The sequence below is a fragment of the Pararge aegeria genome, chromosome 14 (genome assembly GCF_905163445.1).
Source record: "Pararge aegeria chromosome 14, ilParAegt1.1, whole genome shotgun sequence".
Classification (NCBI taxonomy): Eukaryota; Metazoa; Arthropoda; class Insecta; order Lepidoptera; family Nymphalidae; genus Pararge; species Pararge aegeria.
Genome location: NC_053193.1, coordinates 5,889,182 through 5,908,015, shown reverse-complemented (window position 1 = coordinate 5,908,015; position 18,834 = coordinate 5,889,182). Strand labels below are relative to the sequence as shown.

Here is an 18,834-nt window from a genome sequence, read left to right as displayed (position 1 = left end):
TAGGTATTTTTTATTATTAAGATATTTGTTACGTCTTTTTAGTCTTTTGTTACTCAAAAGACATTTATATAATTTAGCTGAAGATTGCGAAACTTGAAGATTTCACATATCGACTTGGTTAGATCTGAACTACGAAGTAAGTTACTAAGGTTTAATCGTGATCATTTGAGAAGCAAAAATAAATAAAAAATAAAAAATTATTATTTTTTTATTTTTTATTTATTTTTGCTATAGAAAGTATTTATTGCTGTTTAAATGTTACAAATCACCGATAAAAGCTAAACTATGTTACGCTCCTAACGATACGTACTACTGCCCACGTGCCATACTACCGTAGGTACTTCGGCCTATTTTGTGATGATGATGATAATGATGATATTATGTAAGACTAGCTGCGCCCCGCGGTGCTACCCGCAGTGAATAAGAATGTACACGTATATTTTTATTTACTGTACGATACAAGTTCGTGTACTTGTTTATTGTGGAAAACAACGCGTGGCGCCGCTAGTAAAAATCTAATTTCGAGTAAGTATGGCAAGCTATAGCTATACTTATAGCTCACGACTCGAAATTCAGTTTTTCCCAAATCGTGCAGGAGCCATTGGCTTTTCCGGAACTACAAGAAACTTCTGAATTAATGAATTTTTTTACAATAAAAATGTACACAAGAAAAAAAAGGAGTTACAGAGACATAAACATATTAAAGCAAAAGGCTACAATTCGGTGGTCTTCTCGCTACATAATGATCTCTTCCTGGCAACCAAAGGCGTTAAAGGAAAAAAAAAACATAAATATGAGGTAGGTGGTGCAATAAATAAGATATAAACATTACACAAATAGATTTAGATTTATATATAATATACACACACGCAGTCACACACATGTTAAATGTAAAATACCCTGTCGTTTTTGTTTTCGATTTCACAAAACCTAGTCATCGCCTAAATAGAATGCCTAATGATTTAGGCGACGTTTATTGACAAAAACGTTTCTCCAATTTAGGTGATAACTAATGGTGAACGAACGGCCATACAATGCGTTATTAGACTGTCGTTCAGTAGGTATATAAGATTATTTAAGAAGTTTAGGTTTAAATTAAATTGCTAATTTACCGATTTCTTTGGCTAGATTGTGATAGTATTGGGTACTTTATTGGGTATTGGACAAAGATTCAGTGTTCAGCTACTATGTCACATTCAAACCGATTAGGGGCATGGGTTTAAACTGGCTGCGATAGTCCTAACAGGTTAGCCCGTTACCATCTAAGGCCGCATCATCTTTTCAGCAGGTGTTATTGCAGTCAGAAAAAAATCAGATTAACCCAACGTTAACGATTAAGTGACGCCAGAGCAACAATTTCCACGAGCAATTAAGGCGCCTGGATGCTACGCTTCAAGAAGCTGATATTACTGAGATTACAGAATAACTGGAGTGCTCATAATGCATGTCTTTGAATAATGCATCCTAATAATTTATTTGTTTGTTTTATACTGTATGTACTGTTTCTGTTAGTTTAATTTTTTCTTTTTTACAATTTATTTCAATTTATCATTAAAAATTAACTCTTGTTATAGTAACAACGCAACGGGCGACGCGGTTGTGAGCATTTTTGCTAATGCACAGGATAAGGCTGAGTTTTCGGCCATTTGCCATATCCCTACTAATATTATAAATGTCAATGTAAGTTTGTTTGTTACGCTTTCACGCAAAAACTACTTAACCTTTCATCATGAAACTTTGTACACATATTCTTGGAAGTGTTAGAAGTAATATAGGATACTTTTTATACCGACATTAAGCTCGGTTCCTTTGGGAGAGGGGATGAAAGTGTTTGAAGAAACATTGTGAAGTCATTTCAGACGTTTATGTACGTTTTTTAACATATACAATTAAATATCACTTGCATATGTTTATGCAAGTGGTATTTAATTATATAAGTTCCTCAACGTTGTGAACTTGTTAGGCAACAACATCGTAAGGAAACCTGCACGCCTAAGAGTTCTCCATAATGTGCCACTAAATGGTTATTAGTTTTACACGATTCGGCAAAATTGCTTAAAAGAAAAATATGCCAGTTACCTTGAACACAAAAAAAATTTGCTAAGTCATTGTCCTAATTATTTATTAAAATAAAAAAATACTATCATAACTCCTCGAATTGGTATATTTCATTTTACTTTCAAAACTAAACTTGAAAATGGAACAGTGCACTTAATAAATGAGAAGTGCATTTTAAGTCACTTTTTACGTTGCAACGTTCTGAAATCGAATCCGGTCTTGTCACGCTTTTAAGAAAAACCATTAAAGTGAAGAATAACAAGGATATTTATTTCATCGTCAACTTCTGTTTTTTGCTTTACGGCTTTTTGTTGTGCCAAAACAGCACAAAGCACTTCGCCAGCGACGTGGCAGCTATTTATTTTCTTCATTGTATAATAAAGAGACATCGCAATTACGTTAGTCTATCGTATACATGTACGCAAAACACACTAGGCTTGTAGCAGATTGACTGTTCTTTACTCCGGTGTTGTTTATGTTCATGGGCGGCGGTGTTCACTTAACATCATGTGACCCGCTTGCTCGTTTGTTCAATATTTATTCAATGAAAAAATACAATAATCCTTTTAATTTTAACTGTTGCCAACGCAGTTTTGTTTACGTTTCATTTTAGTCTTGCGGGAACCTTAACTCTTTTTTTTTAATTTTAATAATTGACATGATGGTAAGATTCTTATACATTATCTAAATTATGCTTTGGTCTGGAGATATTAACTCATCAAAATCTCCTGAGAATGCTCCGGTGTCGGAAAGTAACGTGCATAGCGGGTTGCCGATTATCTGTTTGGTGTAAATATACAAATTCATCTCTTTTTCTCGAAGTATAGCAAATTAAGCTTAATTTTCTTAAAAGTAGATATTTTATTATGTTGTTTGAACCTGATTTTGTAATACTGAGAATTTTAAGTAGATACCAATGATATTCCATCACTGACACCATACCGTATAATATTTAGATATTAGCGCTAACCGTTTGATGGGCCTTCTCAGGTCCACAATTTTCATCAAAGGAAAGCTGTGACCACCCTGAATATATTATACCTCTAGAGTTATTCACCACAATCAAAGCGCCTACTTTAGATTTGTAGTCGCCATTTAAGTAATTTGCATATCTTCTTCAAGGCCAGGTTAGATTATATTAACTATTTAACAACAGAAAATATTAGTCTTTTTTTTAAACTTACATTTTTTTTTAATAAAAATACTACGACAATACACACGTCGCCATCTAGCCCGAAAGTAAGCGTAGCTTGTGTTATGGATTTTTTTATGAATAAAATACATAAATACTTTAAGTATTTAGTAAATACCCAGACTCTCAAAAACTTGCATGTTTATCATCCAAATATTTTCCAGTTGTGGGAATCGAACCAACGGCCTTGGACTCAGAAAGCAGGGTCGCTGCCCACTGCGCCAATCGGCCGTCGCACATGGAAAAGATATTTGAGTAGTATTATGAAAATTAAGCTTAACCTCCGCGAACACCAGGAGAATCTGTATGGTGTAATTTATAATTACTTCTTCTTGTTAATAATTGTCTTAACAATTATTCATTGTAAAATCAAATACTCCTGAGAATGCTCCGGTTTCGGAGCGAAACGTGCGTAGAGGGTACATTGTCGAGGATCTGTTTGGTGTGGAGTACACGGATAGTAATTATAAATTACACCATACAGATTCTCCTGGTGTTCGCGGAGTATAGCAAATTAAGCTTAATTTCTTTTTTTTTTAAATAATAATAATTTATTCACAAGAATGTAGGTACATACAGTTTTTAAAATGTAAAGTAGTTATTATAATATTTATACAAACAAATGCGCGCCTCACAAATTATATTGGTGTGTATGTAATAAATGTATGTAATGGTGCCATTTAGAATCTACTGTCCCTGATTTAGATAAAAACCTGTATTACAGGCTAATTTTCATAATATATTATGGATTTCCGCAAAGTAACGCCTTCTTCTATCCAATATTTGAGTAGTGACTTCTGTGCCTTTCTAATGTTGCGTCCAAAGTCTATAAAAACGTTTAGGGAGTGATAAATAAAATAACATTAGTTTTTTTATACGGCGAGTTTTACACGGTTATAAAATTCGGATCCGATCTGTCATATTCTACTACGATTATGGCGAACAGAGAAACAGTCAAATTTAAATAAAAAAGAAATAGTAAAATTAATTACTAATGAAGGAATGTTTCATAAAGTTTATTTTCACTTTTATTTCTTTCTTTTAACCACATAATCTATTCAATTTTATTGTGCGGTGAAGGCACAGTAAAATTGTATTGACTCTTTATACATTCATTTATAATGTTACCCCGGTAGAAATCACTCTAAAACGCCTATGACTTCGGCCAATGGAAAATTAATTGGTCACATGAAGACCAAATCAAATAATCTCTAATGCCAACGCAATGATTTTTGAAGTATTTCTATCTAATTATCTACTAAATCGATCTAGTTACGCTGAACAAAATCAATACTTTTTCTCTTTTCATTGAAAGCATAATCCATATTCTTGTTGATGGAGGAAACGCTGTGACTACGGCACTTTTTCATTTCGCTAGCTTTCTAAATCTCTTTATTATAATCACCAGATTCAGACCCCTCCAAATGCCTGAAAGAAACTATCAAACTTGATTAGAGAATATTACGAGTTAAACTTGAAAAGATAAAAAGGCTACAAAATACCCTGAATGGAAACCCATCTAAAGGAATTATTAAAAATGAAGAGCACAAAGAAGAAAGCTGACAATGTAATCCCGCCAAATTGAGATGGGTGTGTATCGGTTAATGCTAAGTGTGACTGCGCTACGCCTTATTTACATAAAAGGATTGGGTAGGTAGGTTAGGTTAGGTAGTATGCACGTAGGAACGAGCTGTCTCGTTGAGAAATTACAGAATTTACAATAGGACAGGATACATTTTGTGTTAGATACACGCAGGTGAATTGTAAATGAAAACCACACCAACACCGAACTAAAGTTTTTATAACAGTTTTGAACCTACTCTTGCCTCCACCTGCAGGACTAGCACAGGCAGGAAAAAAAAATTATATCCCTCGTTTAAAGTCAAAGTCAAAGTCAAAGTAAAAAATATCTTTATTCAAGTAGGCCCATAGGTGGCACTTTTGATGCGTTTCTATCGCCTGACAAGGGATATAATTAACGTAGTCTACCTGTAAAGCACGGGAACATGGAATAGGAGTTTACTCTTTAAAGTTGACTCCAAATAATGTACACATATATTATTTGGATACTATTTCTACTTGCGCGGAAATGCTCTGATAGTTGTTAAAGCTGAGTGAGAAGATACATTTTTATCCTAGCATCGGAGCAGCACAATGTTTTTTACGCCCTAAAATTTCAAAGTCAGAAGAGAAAGCTGAAGTGAGATAAATCAAGATAAAACAAGATGCAACCTTAGAGTAATTAAATAAATCGAAGCTAAAATATCTGTTGTATTTCACCGTACATGGTCGACACCGTGTCAGCAACCGTCAGTTTAGCGTAACAAGTCCATCGTGACGTCACGATATCCGGTTCCGTGTGCACCACATGTTTGGATCTAAAGTCTGATTTCAAATTCCGTGGAATTCTGACGTTTCTCGATGATACCAGAAATAAAAAAGTTGACATATTTAAGTACAAAAAAAATATAGGTTGTAATATATGATAACTAATATCAGATCATATTAATTTTAAATGAAAAATCTTATGACGATTTACAATTAATGTGGGTGGGAAAAAAAGCAGGTCAAGGTACAGGACCAACGCAAAACGCATGTTTAACAAACTCTTAGTTTTATAACGCTGAAGTTGAAGTTGAAACGTTGAATATTATCTATCTTTACTTATAATAACACTGTATCGCTACGATTTCTGAACGTAAATTTCATATTTTTTGAAATTTAAGTCAGGAGAAGCTTGTTTATTATTTTACGTTTGACTACCTACCTGCCTGCTTATATTTAGGTATTAAATATATTTAAGTGATACTAATAGTTCCTGAAAGACGCAAAATGCCCAGCATTTGTACCAACACAGATAAAGAAACAGTCAAAAAGTACGTGCACAGATAACAGCAGACAGAGTAATACAAGCAATCGTATCTATTTTTGCGTTATATAACCGACGCAGTTTAAATGTGTGACTGCCAAGAGATGCTCCACGGATACTCGAATTACAACTGTCACACACATAGAAACATGAGCCTTAGTGCAAGATTTGGTCGCTCGCAATCGAGTCGTTTTTGCATATCAAACTTTGTATCTTCAAAGTAAAATGGACTTAATATCACTCATTTAGTGTCGCAAATCCTTTACTTCTGATTTTTGTTCAGCAGACGTTCTATCAAATTTTTGTAGACAAATTTGAGCTTTAATGCGATCCAAAAAAGATCAACAATGTTGCGTCCGAGCAAAATTTGTACTAAGGCTACAGTAGATTTACACACTCACACATACAGCCAGTGTGATCAGTGATCACATGAATGGGTATTATATCAGAAGATACTGACTTTGTAGCTTGCTTTATTAACAACAGATCAGTAAATATTAACGTGTCACCCAAGGCGCTCTTGTGTTTAGTGCTACGTATAACTTTTTGGTTTATTAATAACGGTTGCAAAATATCAAAGCGTGCGCGTAAACATGTCTGGTACTGTTGCGCGTAAAGTGTGGACCAGATTTGAGTCGAAAAAACCGGATGGCAGTATTGTTAAACTACGTATCGAAGATCGTCCAGTGGAATCCGAAAATGATGTTTACGTATTTTTAATGGATTATTTCGTTCCCGAAGAGGCGGTCCATAAAGCTTCAGGTATATAATAATAATGATTCTTTATTTTCAATACCATACAGTAGATTTGTTTTAAAGTATAATATTACATTTTTAAGATCCATTCCATTTTTTTTTATTGTCCACTATAAGTTAGCCCTGAACTGCGATCGCATATGTTGGTAAGTAATGATCTAAGATGGTAATGGGCTCACCTGTTAAAGATATGGCATTTAAACTCATACTCCTAATCGGTTTCTACGCGACATCGTTCCGGAATGCTTAATCGCTTAAACGTCTTTGTCTGTAGCGTAGTATCTTGCCATTACCATTGCCCCTACCGTGGATAGAACCCTACAGGACATCCTACTTAAAACTTCAGCGCTCATCGCTGCGCCTGTGAATTGGTCATAGACGTTAGGAGGTGCAGTTCACCACTCATCCATACAGGTGTTAGAGATACCCGATATCCTAAAACCAGACATAAGATTTTTATCCCGGAATAGCACCCAAGACGATTTGATGTGGGATTTCATAACAATCTATTATTTATACCTAACTTTAAGTACTGAACCGATCTTCATTATATTTTGCACAGAGATAGTTTGCAATCGGGAGACGCGGACCTTTTAGCCCGGGAAAAAAAAATCGTTTGGAATTATTAAAAGCATCTGTCAATAAATACTCAGCATCATGTGACATTTTTTCACTGCGGACATATGTCTTCTGTAGGGAGATCCACGGTCCTGGGCCACATACGGGTCCCAGTGCTTAGCTAGATGTCGCTTGTCCATCTCGTTATGGGTCAACCAACGCTGCGTTTACCGATGCGAGGTTTCCATTCCAGAACCTTGTCACCCCAACGTCAGTCGGTTTAAATATTATAGGAAAAACTTTATTGATGAATGATGCGCTTAAAATAACTCTTTACAAAATTAAACTTCGTCCGTAGTAAAGTTAGTATGATCAAACTTATTCAATACTAGCTTCTGCCCGCGACTTCGTCTGCGTGGACTTCAGAATTGGGTCTAAAGCTTCGCTCGTTAACAATTTTTAATACTACCACGGGAACTATTTGAGATCGATATAAAAAGTACATGTCCTTCTCAATGGCATAGGTTACATGCATACTAATTTTCAGTTTTCTGTCTGCCCGCGGCTTAGCTCGTAAACAATTTTCATTCTCCCTCGGAAACTACTTTAGGTATCGAGATAAAAGGTAGCCTATGTTCTTTCCTTGTCAAAGGCTACATGCATGCCAAATTTCATCCAAATCCGTTCAGCCGTTTTTCTGTGAATTACTAACAAACATCCACACTTTCACATTTATAATATTATAGTAGGATAGTAGGATATATAATATATTTTATATATTAGGAAGTAGGATTAGTAGGATAATATTTAAGAGCGGAAATTCACTCACTAGTTTAATCTCTCTTTTACTCAGGTAGACAGTATACCTATATCTATCCGTCTCCAGGATGCAAACTAAAAAAAAATCCCTGACTGATTTCGGCCACGGTAATTCTCAATAGAGATATAATAGTGTGCAAGTTTGTACGCAAATACTGGTGCACTCTCTATTCCCTCACTCTCATCGTCCAATGTGACGGCATCTCCGGCACATCAGCAGACCGGCAGCTTAACGTGCCCTGCGAGGCACGTGGGTGAATCACCCATGTGCCTCCATTCCGCCAATTATCAAATTCCGGGCAGATACTAATAATTTTTTGATAAAAAACCCAGTACTATTCATAGGCCAGGGCTGAAGCTCGATCCCAGGACTATCACTAACGAGTCAGTTAACGTTACTGGAATTTCATGACCTGCTATCCTATCCTTCTTACATTATATAGGTTCGTAAAACTTTATAAGGACATGTTGATGTATCGATGTTTGTCACTCTTTCACGCAAAAACTATTAAACGGATTTGAATAAAATTTGGAACAAAAATAGATTAGATATCCTGGATCAAAACATAAGCTACTTTTTACCACAACAAATGCTTGGTTTCTGCGCGATTTGTGAAAAACTGAATTTCATGACGTTGAGCAATAAGTTTGGCATACAACTTAGCGGTGTATCCTATCACGAACTAGCCTGTACACGTATGTAATTGCAAAAGATACGTCTACAGTCTGATATATGCAGGTAGAACCTTCTATAAAAGCCAACCAGTATAATAGTATAAATATAAATATAGATTTTATCCTTTTAAATTTGCATAACAGTGATTCAGACCTTACATTATACTGTATTCGTAATATCGGAAGAAGTTTTAAATAATGAGTTCATTGGACTTAAAATGAATATTTTAATGTCACACAATGAATGGGATCTGATTTATACACGATCTTATACGGCACTAGTTTTATTGAGATACTATGAATTTTATATATATGATGATGATGAGATTTTTTTTAGGGTTTCGTGTACCTAGAAGATAAAAATTAAAAACTGAAAGAAGGAGGTTCTAAATTCAACTATTAGAATGTTTTGTATATTTGTTTCGCAATTGCTTCACCAACAAAACAAATCCAAAAATAAACAATGTTAGATGATTCTTATTTTGTTTGATACGTATCTTACCACAGAGTCCGTGGTTAAATAAGTAATTAATCCCTTTATACTGGTGGTGGTAGTTATTGTCTTGTGGGAGACATAAGGCCAACCTATTTAACACCTCATTGTCACAGCAAAAGCTATTTACGTAGCAGATAAAGATTTCAATATTTGGGCTCAGCTTGGGGTCAATTTCTAATCATTAGTATCCATATCTTGTTACCACTGGTTACGTATGAGTTTACGTCATCAAATTTTCCAGCCATAACATACTGGACGATGGCTTTATAGGGCTTTTGAGACCTGTAGTGTAGGAATTTTGTATTTTTTATACTTGCTACTTGCTACATCACTTTTAGCCTGTGGTGCTACTACATGTAAACTACAGTCAGTATATCTGTCATTTTAAATGTTGGATCAAAACGTTAGAATTTGAGAACTCCATACAAATTTGACAGATTTAATTTATTACATAGTTAAGATTATTAACGACATTGGCAAAATATTTGTGCTCTATAGACGTATAAAGGCATTCTCCAAAAATAAGAAGTTTATTAACGTAATAAGTTAAGCTATGGGCTTTGGTTGTTGTTTTAGGTGTTTCAAAAAATCCAGAGGCACTTAAAGAGTATAGAGAGCTAATGACATCATTCTTCAAAGCATTGCCGATTCATGCCACAGTGTGTTGCGTTGATGATGACTCCAATACTGCTGGGAAAATTTTGGGACTATCAGTTATACAGCCGACGAGGAATACTGATAAATTTGAAGATTTTATAAAAGACGTAAGTATCTATTTAGTACCTTTAGTAGGAACATGTAAGTTTTTAGAGCAAAGTCCTGGGTTTGATTCCCGGCTTTGTTGAATTGCCCAGATCGTAGTGTAGTAAGCTTAGAATAAAAACCCAGGTAGTATTGCGTTAAATTGTTTCGAAGACCTGAGACTTAAAAGTAGGTACGAGTACGTAAACAGTGAATCAAAAGGTATTCGGATAAAAAGGTATATAACCCTAAATGTAAGTAACAATTAAACTCACAAAATATTGGTTACTGTAACAGTGCTTGCACATGGTGTCAAAACAAATTAAAAAAATTTAATAACATGTAAATGAATAAAGATCAAACAATTTAATAATAAGCGGTAACATAGCGTTTTGCAATAAACGAACCAACCTTCACTTTTTAAACACCTGTTAAAATATTCCTAGAAGCTCCCAGGATTAATATTAAGTATGGAATAGCCGGATGCGGACAAGCCAAGGTCAGCATTTTACAGCAGTGTGCAATGACTGAATTGAATTGAAAGCGATCCCAGGATATGTAGTTGCCAACGGAATTGGTTGGCACATTTACATCGCCTCTTATCAAGGAAATGAGCTAAGTGGGGAACGCCACAGAAATGGTTGCATCCGGTAAACAGTAGCCATACCTATCCTATCAAATGAAATATTCGTAGGTACTTATTAGGCTTTTCTATTAGAATTTTTTTTAGTATCTACCAGTCTGGAGTTTGGATATAGACGTCGTCCACACATGCCTCGAAAAAAATCTAGATTTCATTACTAGCATTTAATAAATAATAATCTTAAAGAGCCACTTAACCGCATTGGAACAACATGGTTGGTATAAGCTTTAAATCCTTGATGGATTATGGTACACAGCCTACGAGATTAAGATCGACTCCTCTTAAAGGAGAGAGAGGCATGAAAGGTTATCAATAGAGCTATTTATTTGATTATATTAATATAACTGTGTCCTAATTCAACATTTGGGTCATTTTTTTACCGCAATAACTTTAGCAATAATCGGATTTTTTGTGAAACATGAGATGGGGCTTAAGTTTTCGAACAGTGGCATACGCTGTTTATTAAATTATACCAACATCCAGTGGCGTGCACTTCATACATGCACAAAAGCAGTGCTTACCCTAAAAGTGTTATACATAACTCTTGTAGGAGGAGGATTATTGCCATTTATGCAATTTTCCCACTATATGCATACCCTGATAAGAAACCCAGTGCACGCCACTGCCAACATCGTCTCGCACTAGCCAGTCCTAGACAAATATTTAGTGTGTCTTTCATCTAGCTGGCCATAAAACTGCCGTCAAGTGAAGTATTTAGATCGAATTTGGGTATCATAGGTTCTCAGTATGGTAGATACTGTAGATGAAAAACTTTATTGCAATACAAACAAAGAAACGATGATATAATTTATGAAAAGGCAGCCTTTAAAAAAAGCGTTTTTCCCACCTAGGCTATGGGTACTAAAATCAAGGACAAACAGGCTTTTTATGCAAGCGTGCTTCACCTTAAGCTTCGGTAACCCCAAGGGATAACTAAGGGATAAGGGATGCCGGATGTTCAATCCAAGAAAATGTGAAACTCTAACTCTAGTTTGGCCCTTAGGCGATAGATGCTCAGATAAATAACTGTTATTTCAGATGGAGTTCAAGTCAGAAGAGATGATACGGATTCTATACGCTGCAAAAGTATTAGAAAGTTATACTGGAGATTCCAAAAAATACGACATTTTTTACTACGGCCGAGGTATTATTGTTCACCCAGAATACAGAAGGTTGGGCATAGCAGTTGAGCTTGTTAAAGTGCGGTATGTCTCTCTTGTATCCTTGGTCAATTGGTGTTTCCACAGTCATGTGCTCTCATCTCCATCTTGCCTCTTAAACTGTCCATCTAAGAGTAGACGATATTTACTTTACGATTCTGCACGTTTATGGCTTTTGTGAACCAAGGCCCAACCAACCCAATCAACTCAATACCGACCGTAATTAAAGCATTGGAATATTATGTGCCGTGCGCTAACGGGAGACCAGAGTAGGTACTATCACCATTCTCTACCCGTGGATGTTGTACGACTCGACTAGGGAATATAACCGAGGAAGGGGAGAAGTTTCCTCTGTGTTACTGCTGCCCAGTGTTGTGATCACAGTCGTCGACTGTTATGTGCTATAGTCTATAGATGATATAAAACTGTAACATTTCAATGCTTAAATTTGACGTCAGTTGGTGTTGAATGAATGAGTTAGTGCGACATATTATATTCCAAACATCACGATTGGTGTTGTAGCCGATTATTGGTTCAGTACCAGCAGACATTCCTTCGCTTTAATAATAACAAAGATCTCTCAAACTCTTGGGTTCAAAGATTCAATTTTATTATAGTTTTTTATACTTTCAGGGAGTTAATCTGCATCGATAGCGGTATCCCTATGACATGCGCATGGATGTCAGCAAAGGGCAGCCAAAAGGCAGCGGAAGCTAACTCTTGGAAGACCATGGTAGAAATTCCAAGAGAGGAATTAGAAGAGAAGACAGGACTTGAGTTTGATAAGAGTCTACCAAGTTTTAAATTTATGTACAAGACAGTAGATTAACATTAAACAAATAAAGTAATTAAACGAATTAAGTATTTTTTTTATTTCATTACAATCTCGCCTGTTGGTAACTGATGATGTGGTATAAGATGGTAGCAGGCTAACAGTGGCGTGCATGCAGGGATGCACTAAGCGGGCACATCATATAAAATTAAAAATCTTCAGTGTACGAGTTATAACTACGAGTCAAGTCTACCATTAAGTTTTTATAACTCGTACTGAAAATTTTCTTTATTTTATATCATCTTTATACGCTGCGTAACCTCTATGCACGCTACTGCAGGCTACCCTGTAGAGGTGCACGACATCTTTTCTCTGCGACATCGTACTGGAACGCTAAATCTATTGGCGGTACGTCTGTGTCGGTAAGGTCAAAGCCTCCCACCACACAAGACCAGAGAAAATTCAGCAATTATAAATTCTGCAATCGGCCTAGGGGATTCAACTCGGGACCTCCCATTTATAATACCACAGAGCTCACCATTGAGCCAGGAAGGTCGACAAAGTAAGTAAAGTAGATTTGACTGTTTTGGAATCATCCTAAAACAAACAGAATATAACTTGCAACTTGCAGATATTAATTAGGTCATTGTGGCTAATATTAATGGTTTAACAAATAATATTTAATTACCAACAGATAAAGTCGCTATTAGGGACAAGCAACTATAAAATCCTATCATAAAATTTGTGATATTTTTGTCCTCATTAGATAAAACGTGATAGTGATACGATTAAGACTAAGAAAATTATTTTTAATACATTCGATACATGATTGATTCTTTGCGCATGTAGTATTCACAGTGTACTGGACACAAATATTTTGAATTTAACCTCAAATATCATCTACCTATAAAAAGTCGCGACTAAAACACTACTTTAATTAAAAAACCGTTTTCCATATAAAATAACCTTTTATAATTTTAGCAACACGTAATTATAACAATGGGTGTAACCTTGTGATTAATTCTTAAGGTTAAAATTTTACCAAGGTGCTCTATTTGGACTCTTATTTCTAATAATTTCCAGTGTGGAATCAATACAACGATATGTCTGAAAATTGTGTTTCATGTAAAACTTGGACGAGATTCGAAGCAAAACAAAAAGACGGCAGTGGTTTTAAATTAAGAATGCAAGACCTTCCCGTAGATCGGAAAGATGATGCAATCGATTTTTTAATAAATAACTATATGAATGAAGAGGCATTTCAGGTTGCAGCAGGTATGCTAAGGCTTATTATTTGTAATGGGACAGTAGTATATTGGAAAAAAAAAATATCTGTTAACATTAGTATTTACCATTTTACCAGGAATCCATAAAAGTGAAGATGCAATACAAGAATATCGATCATTGTTAAAGAATATGTTTGAAGACCCAAAAACGTCTGTTGTTTTGTGTTGTGTAGATGAGCCGAATGTAGTTGGAAACATTCTTGGATTATCGATTATGGGACTGGAAGAAAGTACCGAAAAGCTAAAAGATTTTATAGAGGGAGTAAGTTACATTAAAATTTAAATTTAAACTTTATCAATGACTACCTCTGACCACAACTTATCCCACGTGTACTTCACATGTGCAGTTTATGTGCATGTAACTTATTAAAGGAGGATAAACTAGATAGTTCAATTCCGCAATTATCATAGTAGTAGTTTCTTCGGAACGTAATTGAACTTTAATATGAGTTAAAGACCGATATTTAAATCCATGCAGCCATTTTTGCATGAAGTTAATAACTAAATTACGCGATGGACTATCGAATTTTTCTATTCAAAAGTTGCAATGTAACCTGCCACTGTCTCCAGCCCATAATTATTCAATACTGATTTGATGTTAGGAAAAAGGTGAAACAAACAAACCGATTAACAGAAGCTCGCATTTATAATATCCCAATAGAGGTCCCATTTTACTATATCCATAAAAGCATCTTCTTGTACACTCTTAATACAACACTGAATATTGTCTTTTTATAATATTTTTAAACAATTAATTTTTAAGTTGGACCTTAAAACTGAAGAAATGAAAAGATTATTTCACATTTTAATAGTCCTGGAAGATTACACAAACGCCAAAGAATTTAAAACTTACTATGGAGGCAGAGGTATTGCAGTTCATCGCGATTATAGAGGGCTGGGTTTGGCGAATGAGTTTGTAAGAGTGAGGTACGCTCAAGTGATTTATATTTCCCTAGGGAACAATTTGTGCCAATTTGATTTATTACTCTAACGTGGAGGATTAAAATATTACTCTGTAACTCACAGCTTTAGTTATCATTTCTCAGGGTGTAACTTACAAATTTCGTAAAGACTTTCGAGTTAGTAATATAGTCTGTAGATTCTTGATATTTAAATGTGCAAACTATAAGATACAGTGATATAATATAGTGTTGATTATTTTCAAAACTGGAAGTAACCTAGCAGAAGATAGATAAGGTACTTTTGAAGCGTTCATACATATACTATGTTACTATTAACATTATTGTGAGGTAATGATGATAATAACATTCATTAACTTTAAACTAAAGCTAGGAAGGTTCTAAACGCGTCCTGGTTAAGGAAGAGCCCTCAACAAACTTAGCCTGGGTTGGAAGTTAGATAGTCAGTTTAAACAAAAGATTTAAAATTGTGATAGCATGATTTATTAATCATTATCACCTTCCCATTAAACTTACACTGCCCTCTAGCACAGCCTTCTTTTCTCAAGAGGGATTTAGGGTGTGAATGCCTCATGCTTTTCTATACTCGATCATTATGCCATGTTTGTGATAATTTCCCGGACCGACGGCTTATCCTGCAAAGAATAAGTATTGACAACTACATTGTGTAAGTTCCTATTGAGAGTTTTCCTAGCAGAAAGTTTAGTATCAATCAAATCAAACCAATGAGCATAGTCGTGTTTCGTGATCTAAAACGCAAACATCTAGATATCGGTTTACCGGAGTTCTAAGCTTATTTTAACACCAATATTATGTCTACTACCGTGTGTATAAAATTTTCTTTTCTTAGGAAAATTATATGTATCGAGCATAAAATACCTATGACATGCGCATGGATGACAGCAATAGGTACGCAGAAAGCGGCCGAAAAGAATAATTGGAAGACCTTACTTGAAATATCACTGGAGAAAATGGAAATAATCACTGGATTTTCGTTTATAAAGAAAGTATCAAGTTTTAAATTGATGTTTACGACCATAGACTAGTATTGAGACTTATTTTTAATATTTATTAAATAAATATTAACGTTGTTTTTGGTTATTTTTCCATTTTAATATTAGTATTGACACAAAAGTACATATAAATTTCATTAATTTAAATTTAATTTTTAGGTCAAAATATTTAAAGGCTACATAATCATCATCAGCCTTATTCGTGTATAGCATCTAACAGTCCACTGCTAAACTAAAGGCCTCTCCGAACGGGAGGAATTGCCCATAATCACAAAGCTTCGTTGATTACCATTAAATTTGTTCGATACTTTTACCCATGGATTCGTTGGCCAAAACGACTATCGGCAATATGGTGAACAAATGGTAGACCTTCTTTTACTGTTCGCTGTACGTGCAAAGTAGACCTTATGTTAAATAGTTTTCCTTCTCTACTTTCACTGTGTAGGTAATGTCAACATTTACTGCAGGAGCAGTAATATCTATCCGATACCAGTAAAGCAGGGAGCTTTTTTCCAGTAAGTGTTATTAGAAGTAATCTTGCCTTCAGTAGAAAATTTTTCTTAGCTGGATAATAAGATTGAAAATGATCGCAGGTTATTTTTGAAAAGAATTAAGGGTGCTTTGCATAGCGCAAGACATTACTTAATACAAACTTTAAAACATTTCAAATATGAATAATAAAAAGAACAACAGACTGTATTCATAAAGACAAGTAAAAACAAGTGAGCGGAATTAAAATTCAGTTATTTAAGTAAAAATATTTTATTCACGAATTTTCCAGAGGTAAAAATACCCTATATATATTATATATTTTAATTTATTGTGGTATACATGAGTTTATGCTTGGAAATTGCATCATCTCCAAATGTAAGACCGGTCTCCTCTTCGAGTTCTTCTATAGATATATCTGAAAATGTCTTCCAATTGTTCTTCTCAGCTGCCCTTTGGGTACCCACAGCTGACATTCCAGCACACGTCATGGGAACATTGTTGTCAATACAAATCAACTTTCTGAAAACAAATTATAATTAGGTAAGTAATCAGCAGATTATGGTAAGAGCTAGGATCGGATTACCACTGTATGATCAAATCAGAAAATAATAGATCCGTAGAAGAACATCGTGATCTCGAATCAAACGAATAAATAGATTCCGTATGTTACTGTCCATAAATCAAACAGTACTTTCTGTATTAAATTTCTAAACATCGAGTGCTCTGAACTAAGTAAAGCGTGTTTAGGTTCAAATAGTGTATAATATAAATCAATATTGATTCATATATTTTAATATTATTATACCTAAAAAGAAAAGGAATTATATCAGACGCACTTCACTTTTATAAGCTCATTTGCTATTCCCATTTTTCTGTATTCTGGATGAACAAAGATACCTCTTCCAAAGTAGTAAGTCTCATAACAGCTTGCTTTTTCTTTAAGATAACCTTCTAATACTTTGGCAGCGTGCAATAACTGTTGCATTTCTTCTGACTTGAACTCCATCTGTAAAATAAATATATGTCTTGCTTACTATTGTATTTTTTGCGCGTGCCAATGCAACTTGATCTCACCGAATGAAAAGCCGAAGCCTTACTACTGGGCTATCAGAGTTAGTTCAGCTAAAATTGTTAATCTAACTGCAGAATTTACTAACTCCATAGAAGTTGGACTTTAAAAAAATTTTAGCTCCCGTCGCTATTTTAGTAGTCGCTATGTCGCAGTATATTTATTTATTTTGCTTATTTCGTTGATTTTATAAAAGTAATAACTCTACAAACCAAACAAATAACATTTTCCACTTACGTCATTTACAATATCTTCTAGTTTATCAGTATTCTTCATTAGCTGGGCTATCGATAAACCCACAATTTGGTCAACAGTATTTGATTCATTATCGACGCAGCATACAATTGTATGAAGCGGTGCTACTTTAAAAAAATGTGTCATTAGCTCACTGTATTCCTGAAATGCTTCCGGACTTTTAGATATTCCTGGAAAAACAAAAAGTAAAGCTAAAATAATATTTTTTTAGACGTAAAACCAAAGTTTTACTGTTATTTTCTATGCCTACTTGTGGGCCTAACAATTTTGCAAAGTCTAATCTTTGCTAAGGTAAATCTCTCAAGATGGTTCTTTCTTTATTTTGTTCATCGTCTTTAGCATAGCCTTCTGTTCAGATAAACAATATTTTTTATATATAAATTTAAATGGGTATCTGAAATAATTTGGGGTTGACACCCCATAGTATGTTTTTTTGATTTAGCTCCTCGATTTTTTTTTTAACCCACGAAGTTGCGGGAAACAGCTAGTCTATGTCATAAAATTCGCCACTCGCCACTGAATTACATTTTAAAACTATAAATTACCTGCAGCTTTATGAATAGCCTCTTCCGGAACGAAATGTTTCATCACCAAATCAAAAACAGCATCTTGTGGTTTTAATTTCCAACTTTGAATTCGTAGTTTAATACTCGTACCATCTCGCTTTTTGGATTCAAATCTTGTCCATACTTTGCACGTATCACTCATTGCATCAGACATTATATATTTACCCATAAATTTTAAACTTATAGATTATTAAAGAAACTGAACCGTCGGCCTGCCTTGGGGAACTCCAATATAGTACTGTTGTTATAAAATTGATACAATGGGTACTAGCCTAACCATTATTTTATATATTATGTTGACTAGTATAGAATATTAAGTATTTTATACGGCTTCCAAATGGGATGGATAGAGGTTTGTATGACACGTATTTTACTGAATGTATTCACGCACATTCAGCAACAATTATCGTAAATTAAATGATTTATATACTTATGATAATTGTTTCTAGATTTGTATTCAGAAATCATAATGCATCCCTACTAATATTATAAAT

The 18,834-nt window shown here is 34.6% G+C and overlaps 2 protein-coding genes across 2 annotated transcripts; one reads left to right on the top strand and one right to left on the bottom strand.

Moving 5' to 3' along the window:
* Window positions 1-6,517: 6,517 nt before the first annotated feature.
* On the top strand, window positions 6,518-12,828 carry LOC120629253. Its single transcript, XM_039898130.1, has 4 exons — window positions 6,518-6,881; window positions 10,000-10,187; window positions 11,846-12,012; window positions 12,601-12,828. Exons 1-4 carry the CDS (start codon window positions 6,713-6,715, stop codon window positions 12,794-12,796), a joined length of 720 nt encoding a protein of 239 aa, XP_039754064.1. The 5' UTR covers window positions 6,518-6,712; the 3' UTR covers window positions 12,797-12,828.
* A 3,913-nt stretch (window positions 12,829-16,741) lies between these two features.
* LOC120629454 lies at window positions 16,742-18,494 on the bottom strand. The gene is made up of 4 exons (XM_039898395.1): window positions 18,320-18,494; window positions 17,757-17,944; window positions 17,287-17,456; window positions 16,742-16,969 (listed from the first exon to the last, which is right to left on the bottom strand). The coding sequence occupies exons 1-4, from the start codon at window positions 18,492-18,494 to the stop codon at window positions 16,771-16,773; spliced, it is 732 nt and encodes a 243-aa protein (XP_039754329.1). The 3' UTR covers window positions 16,742-16,770.
* Window positions 18,495-18,834: the final 340 nt, after the last annotated feature.

Bases quoted from the DNA above. Each gene is read 5' to 3' on its own strand.
- LOC120629454 (XM_039898395.1), bottom strand. From the start codon at position 18,494: ATGTCTGATGCAATGAGTGATACGTGCAAAGTATGGACAAGATTTGAA. The intron at 17,945-18,319 runs GTAATTTATAGT...TTGTTTTTCCAG, and splicing joins GGCTATTCATAAAGCTGCAG to GAATATCTAAAAGTCCGGAA. The intron at 16,970-17,286 runs GTGCGTCTGATA...ATTTGTTTTCAG, and splicing joins AATGAGCTTATAAAAGTGAA to AAAGTTGATTTGTATTGACA.
- LOC120629253 (XM_039898130.1), top strand. From the start codon at position 6,713: ATGTCTGGTACTGTTGCGCGTAAAGTGTGGACCAGATTTGAGTCGAAA. The intron at 6,882-9,999 runs GTATATAATAAT...TTGTTGTTTTAG, and splicing joins GGCGGTCCATAAAGCTTCAG to GTGTTTCAAAAAATCCAGAG. The intron at 10,188-11,845 runs GTAAGTATCTAT...CTGTTATTTCAG, and splicing joins TTGAAGATTTTATAAAAGAC to ATGGAGTTCAAGTCAGAAGA.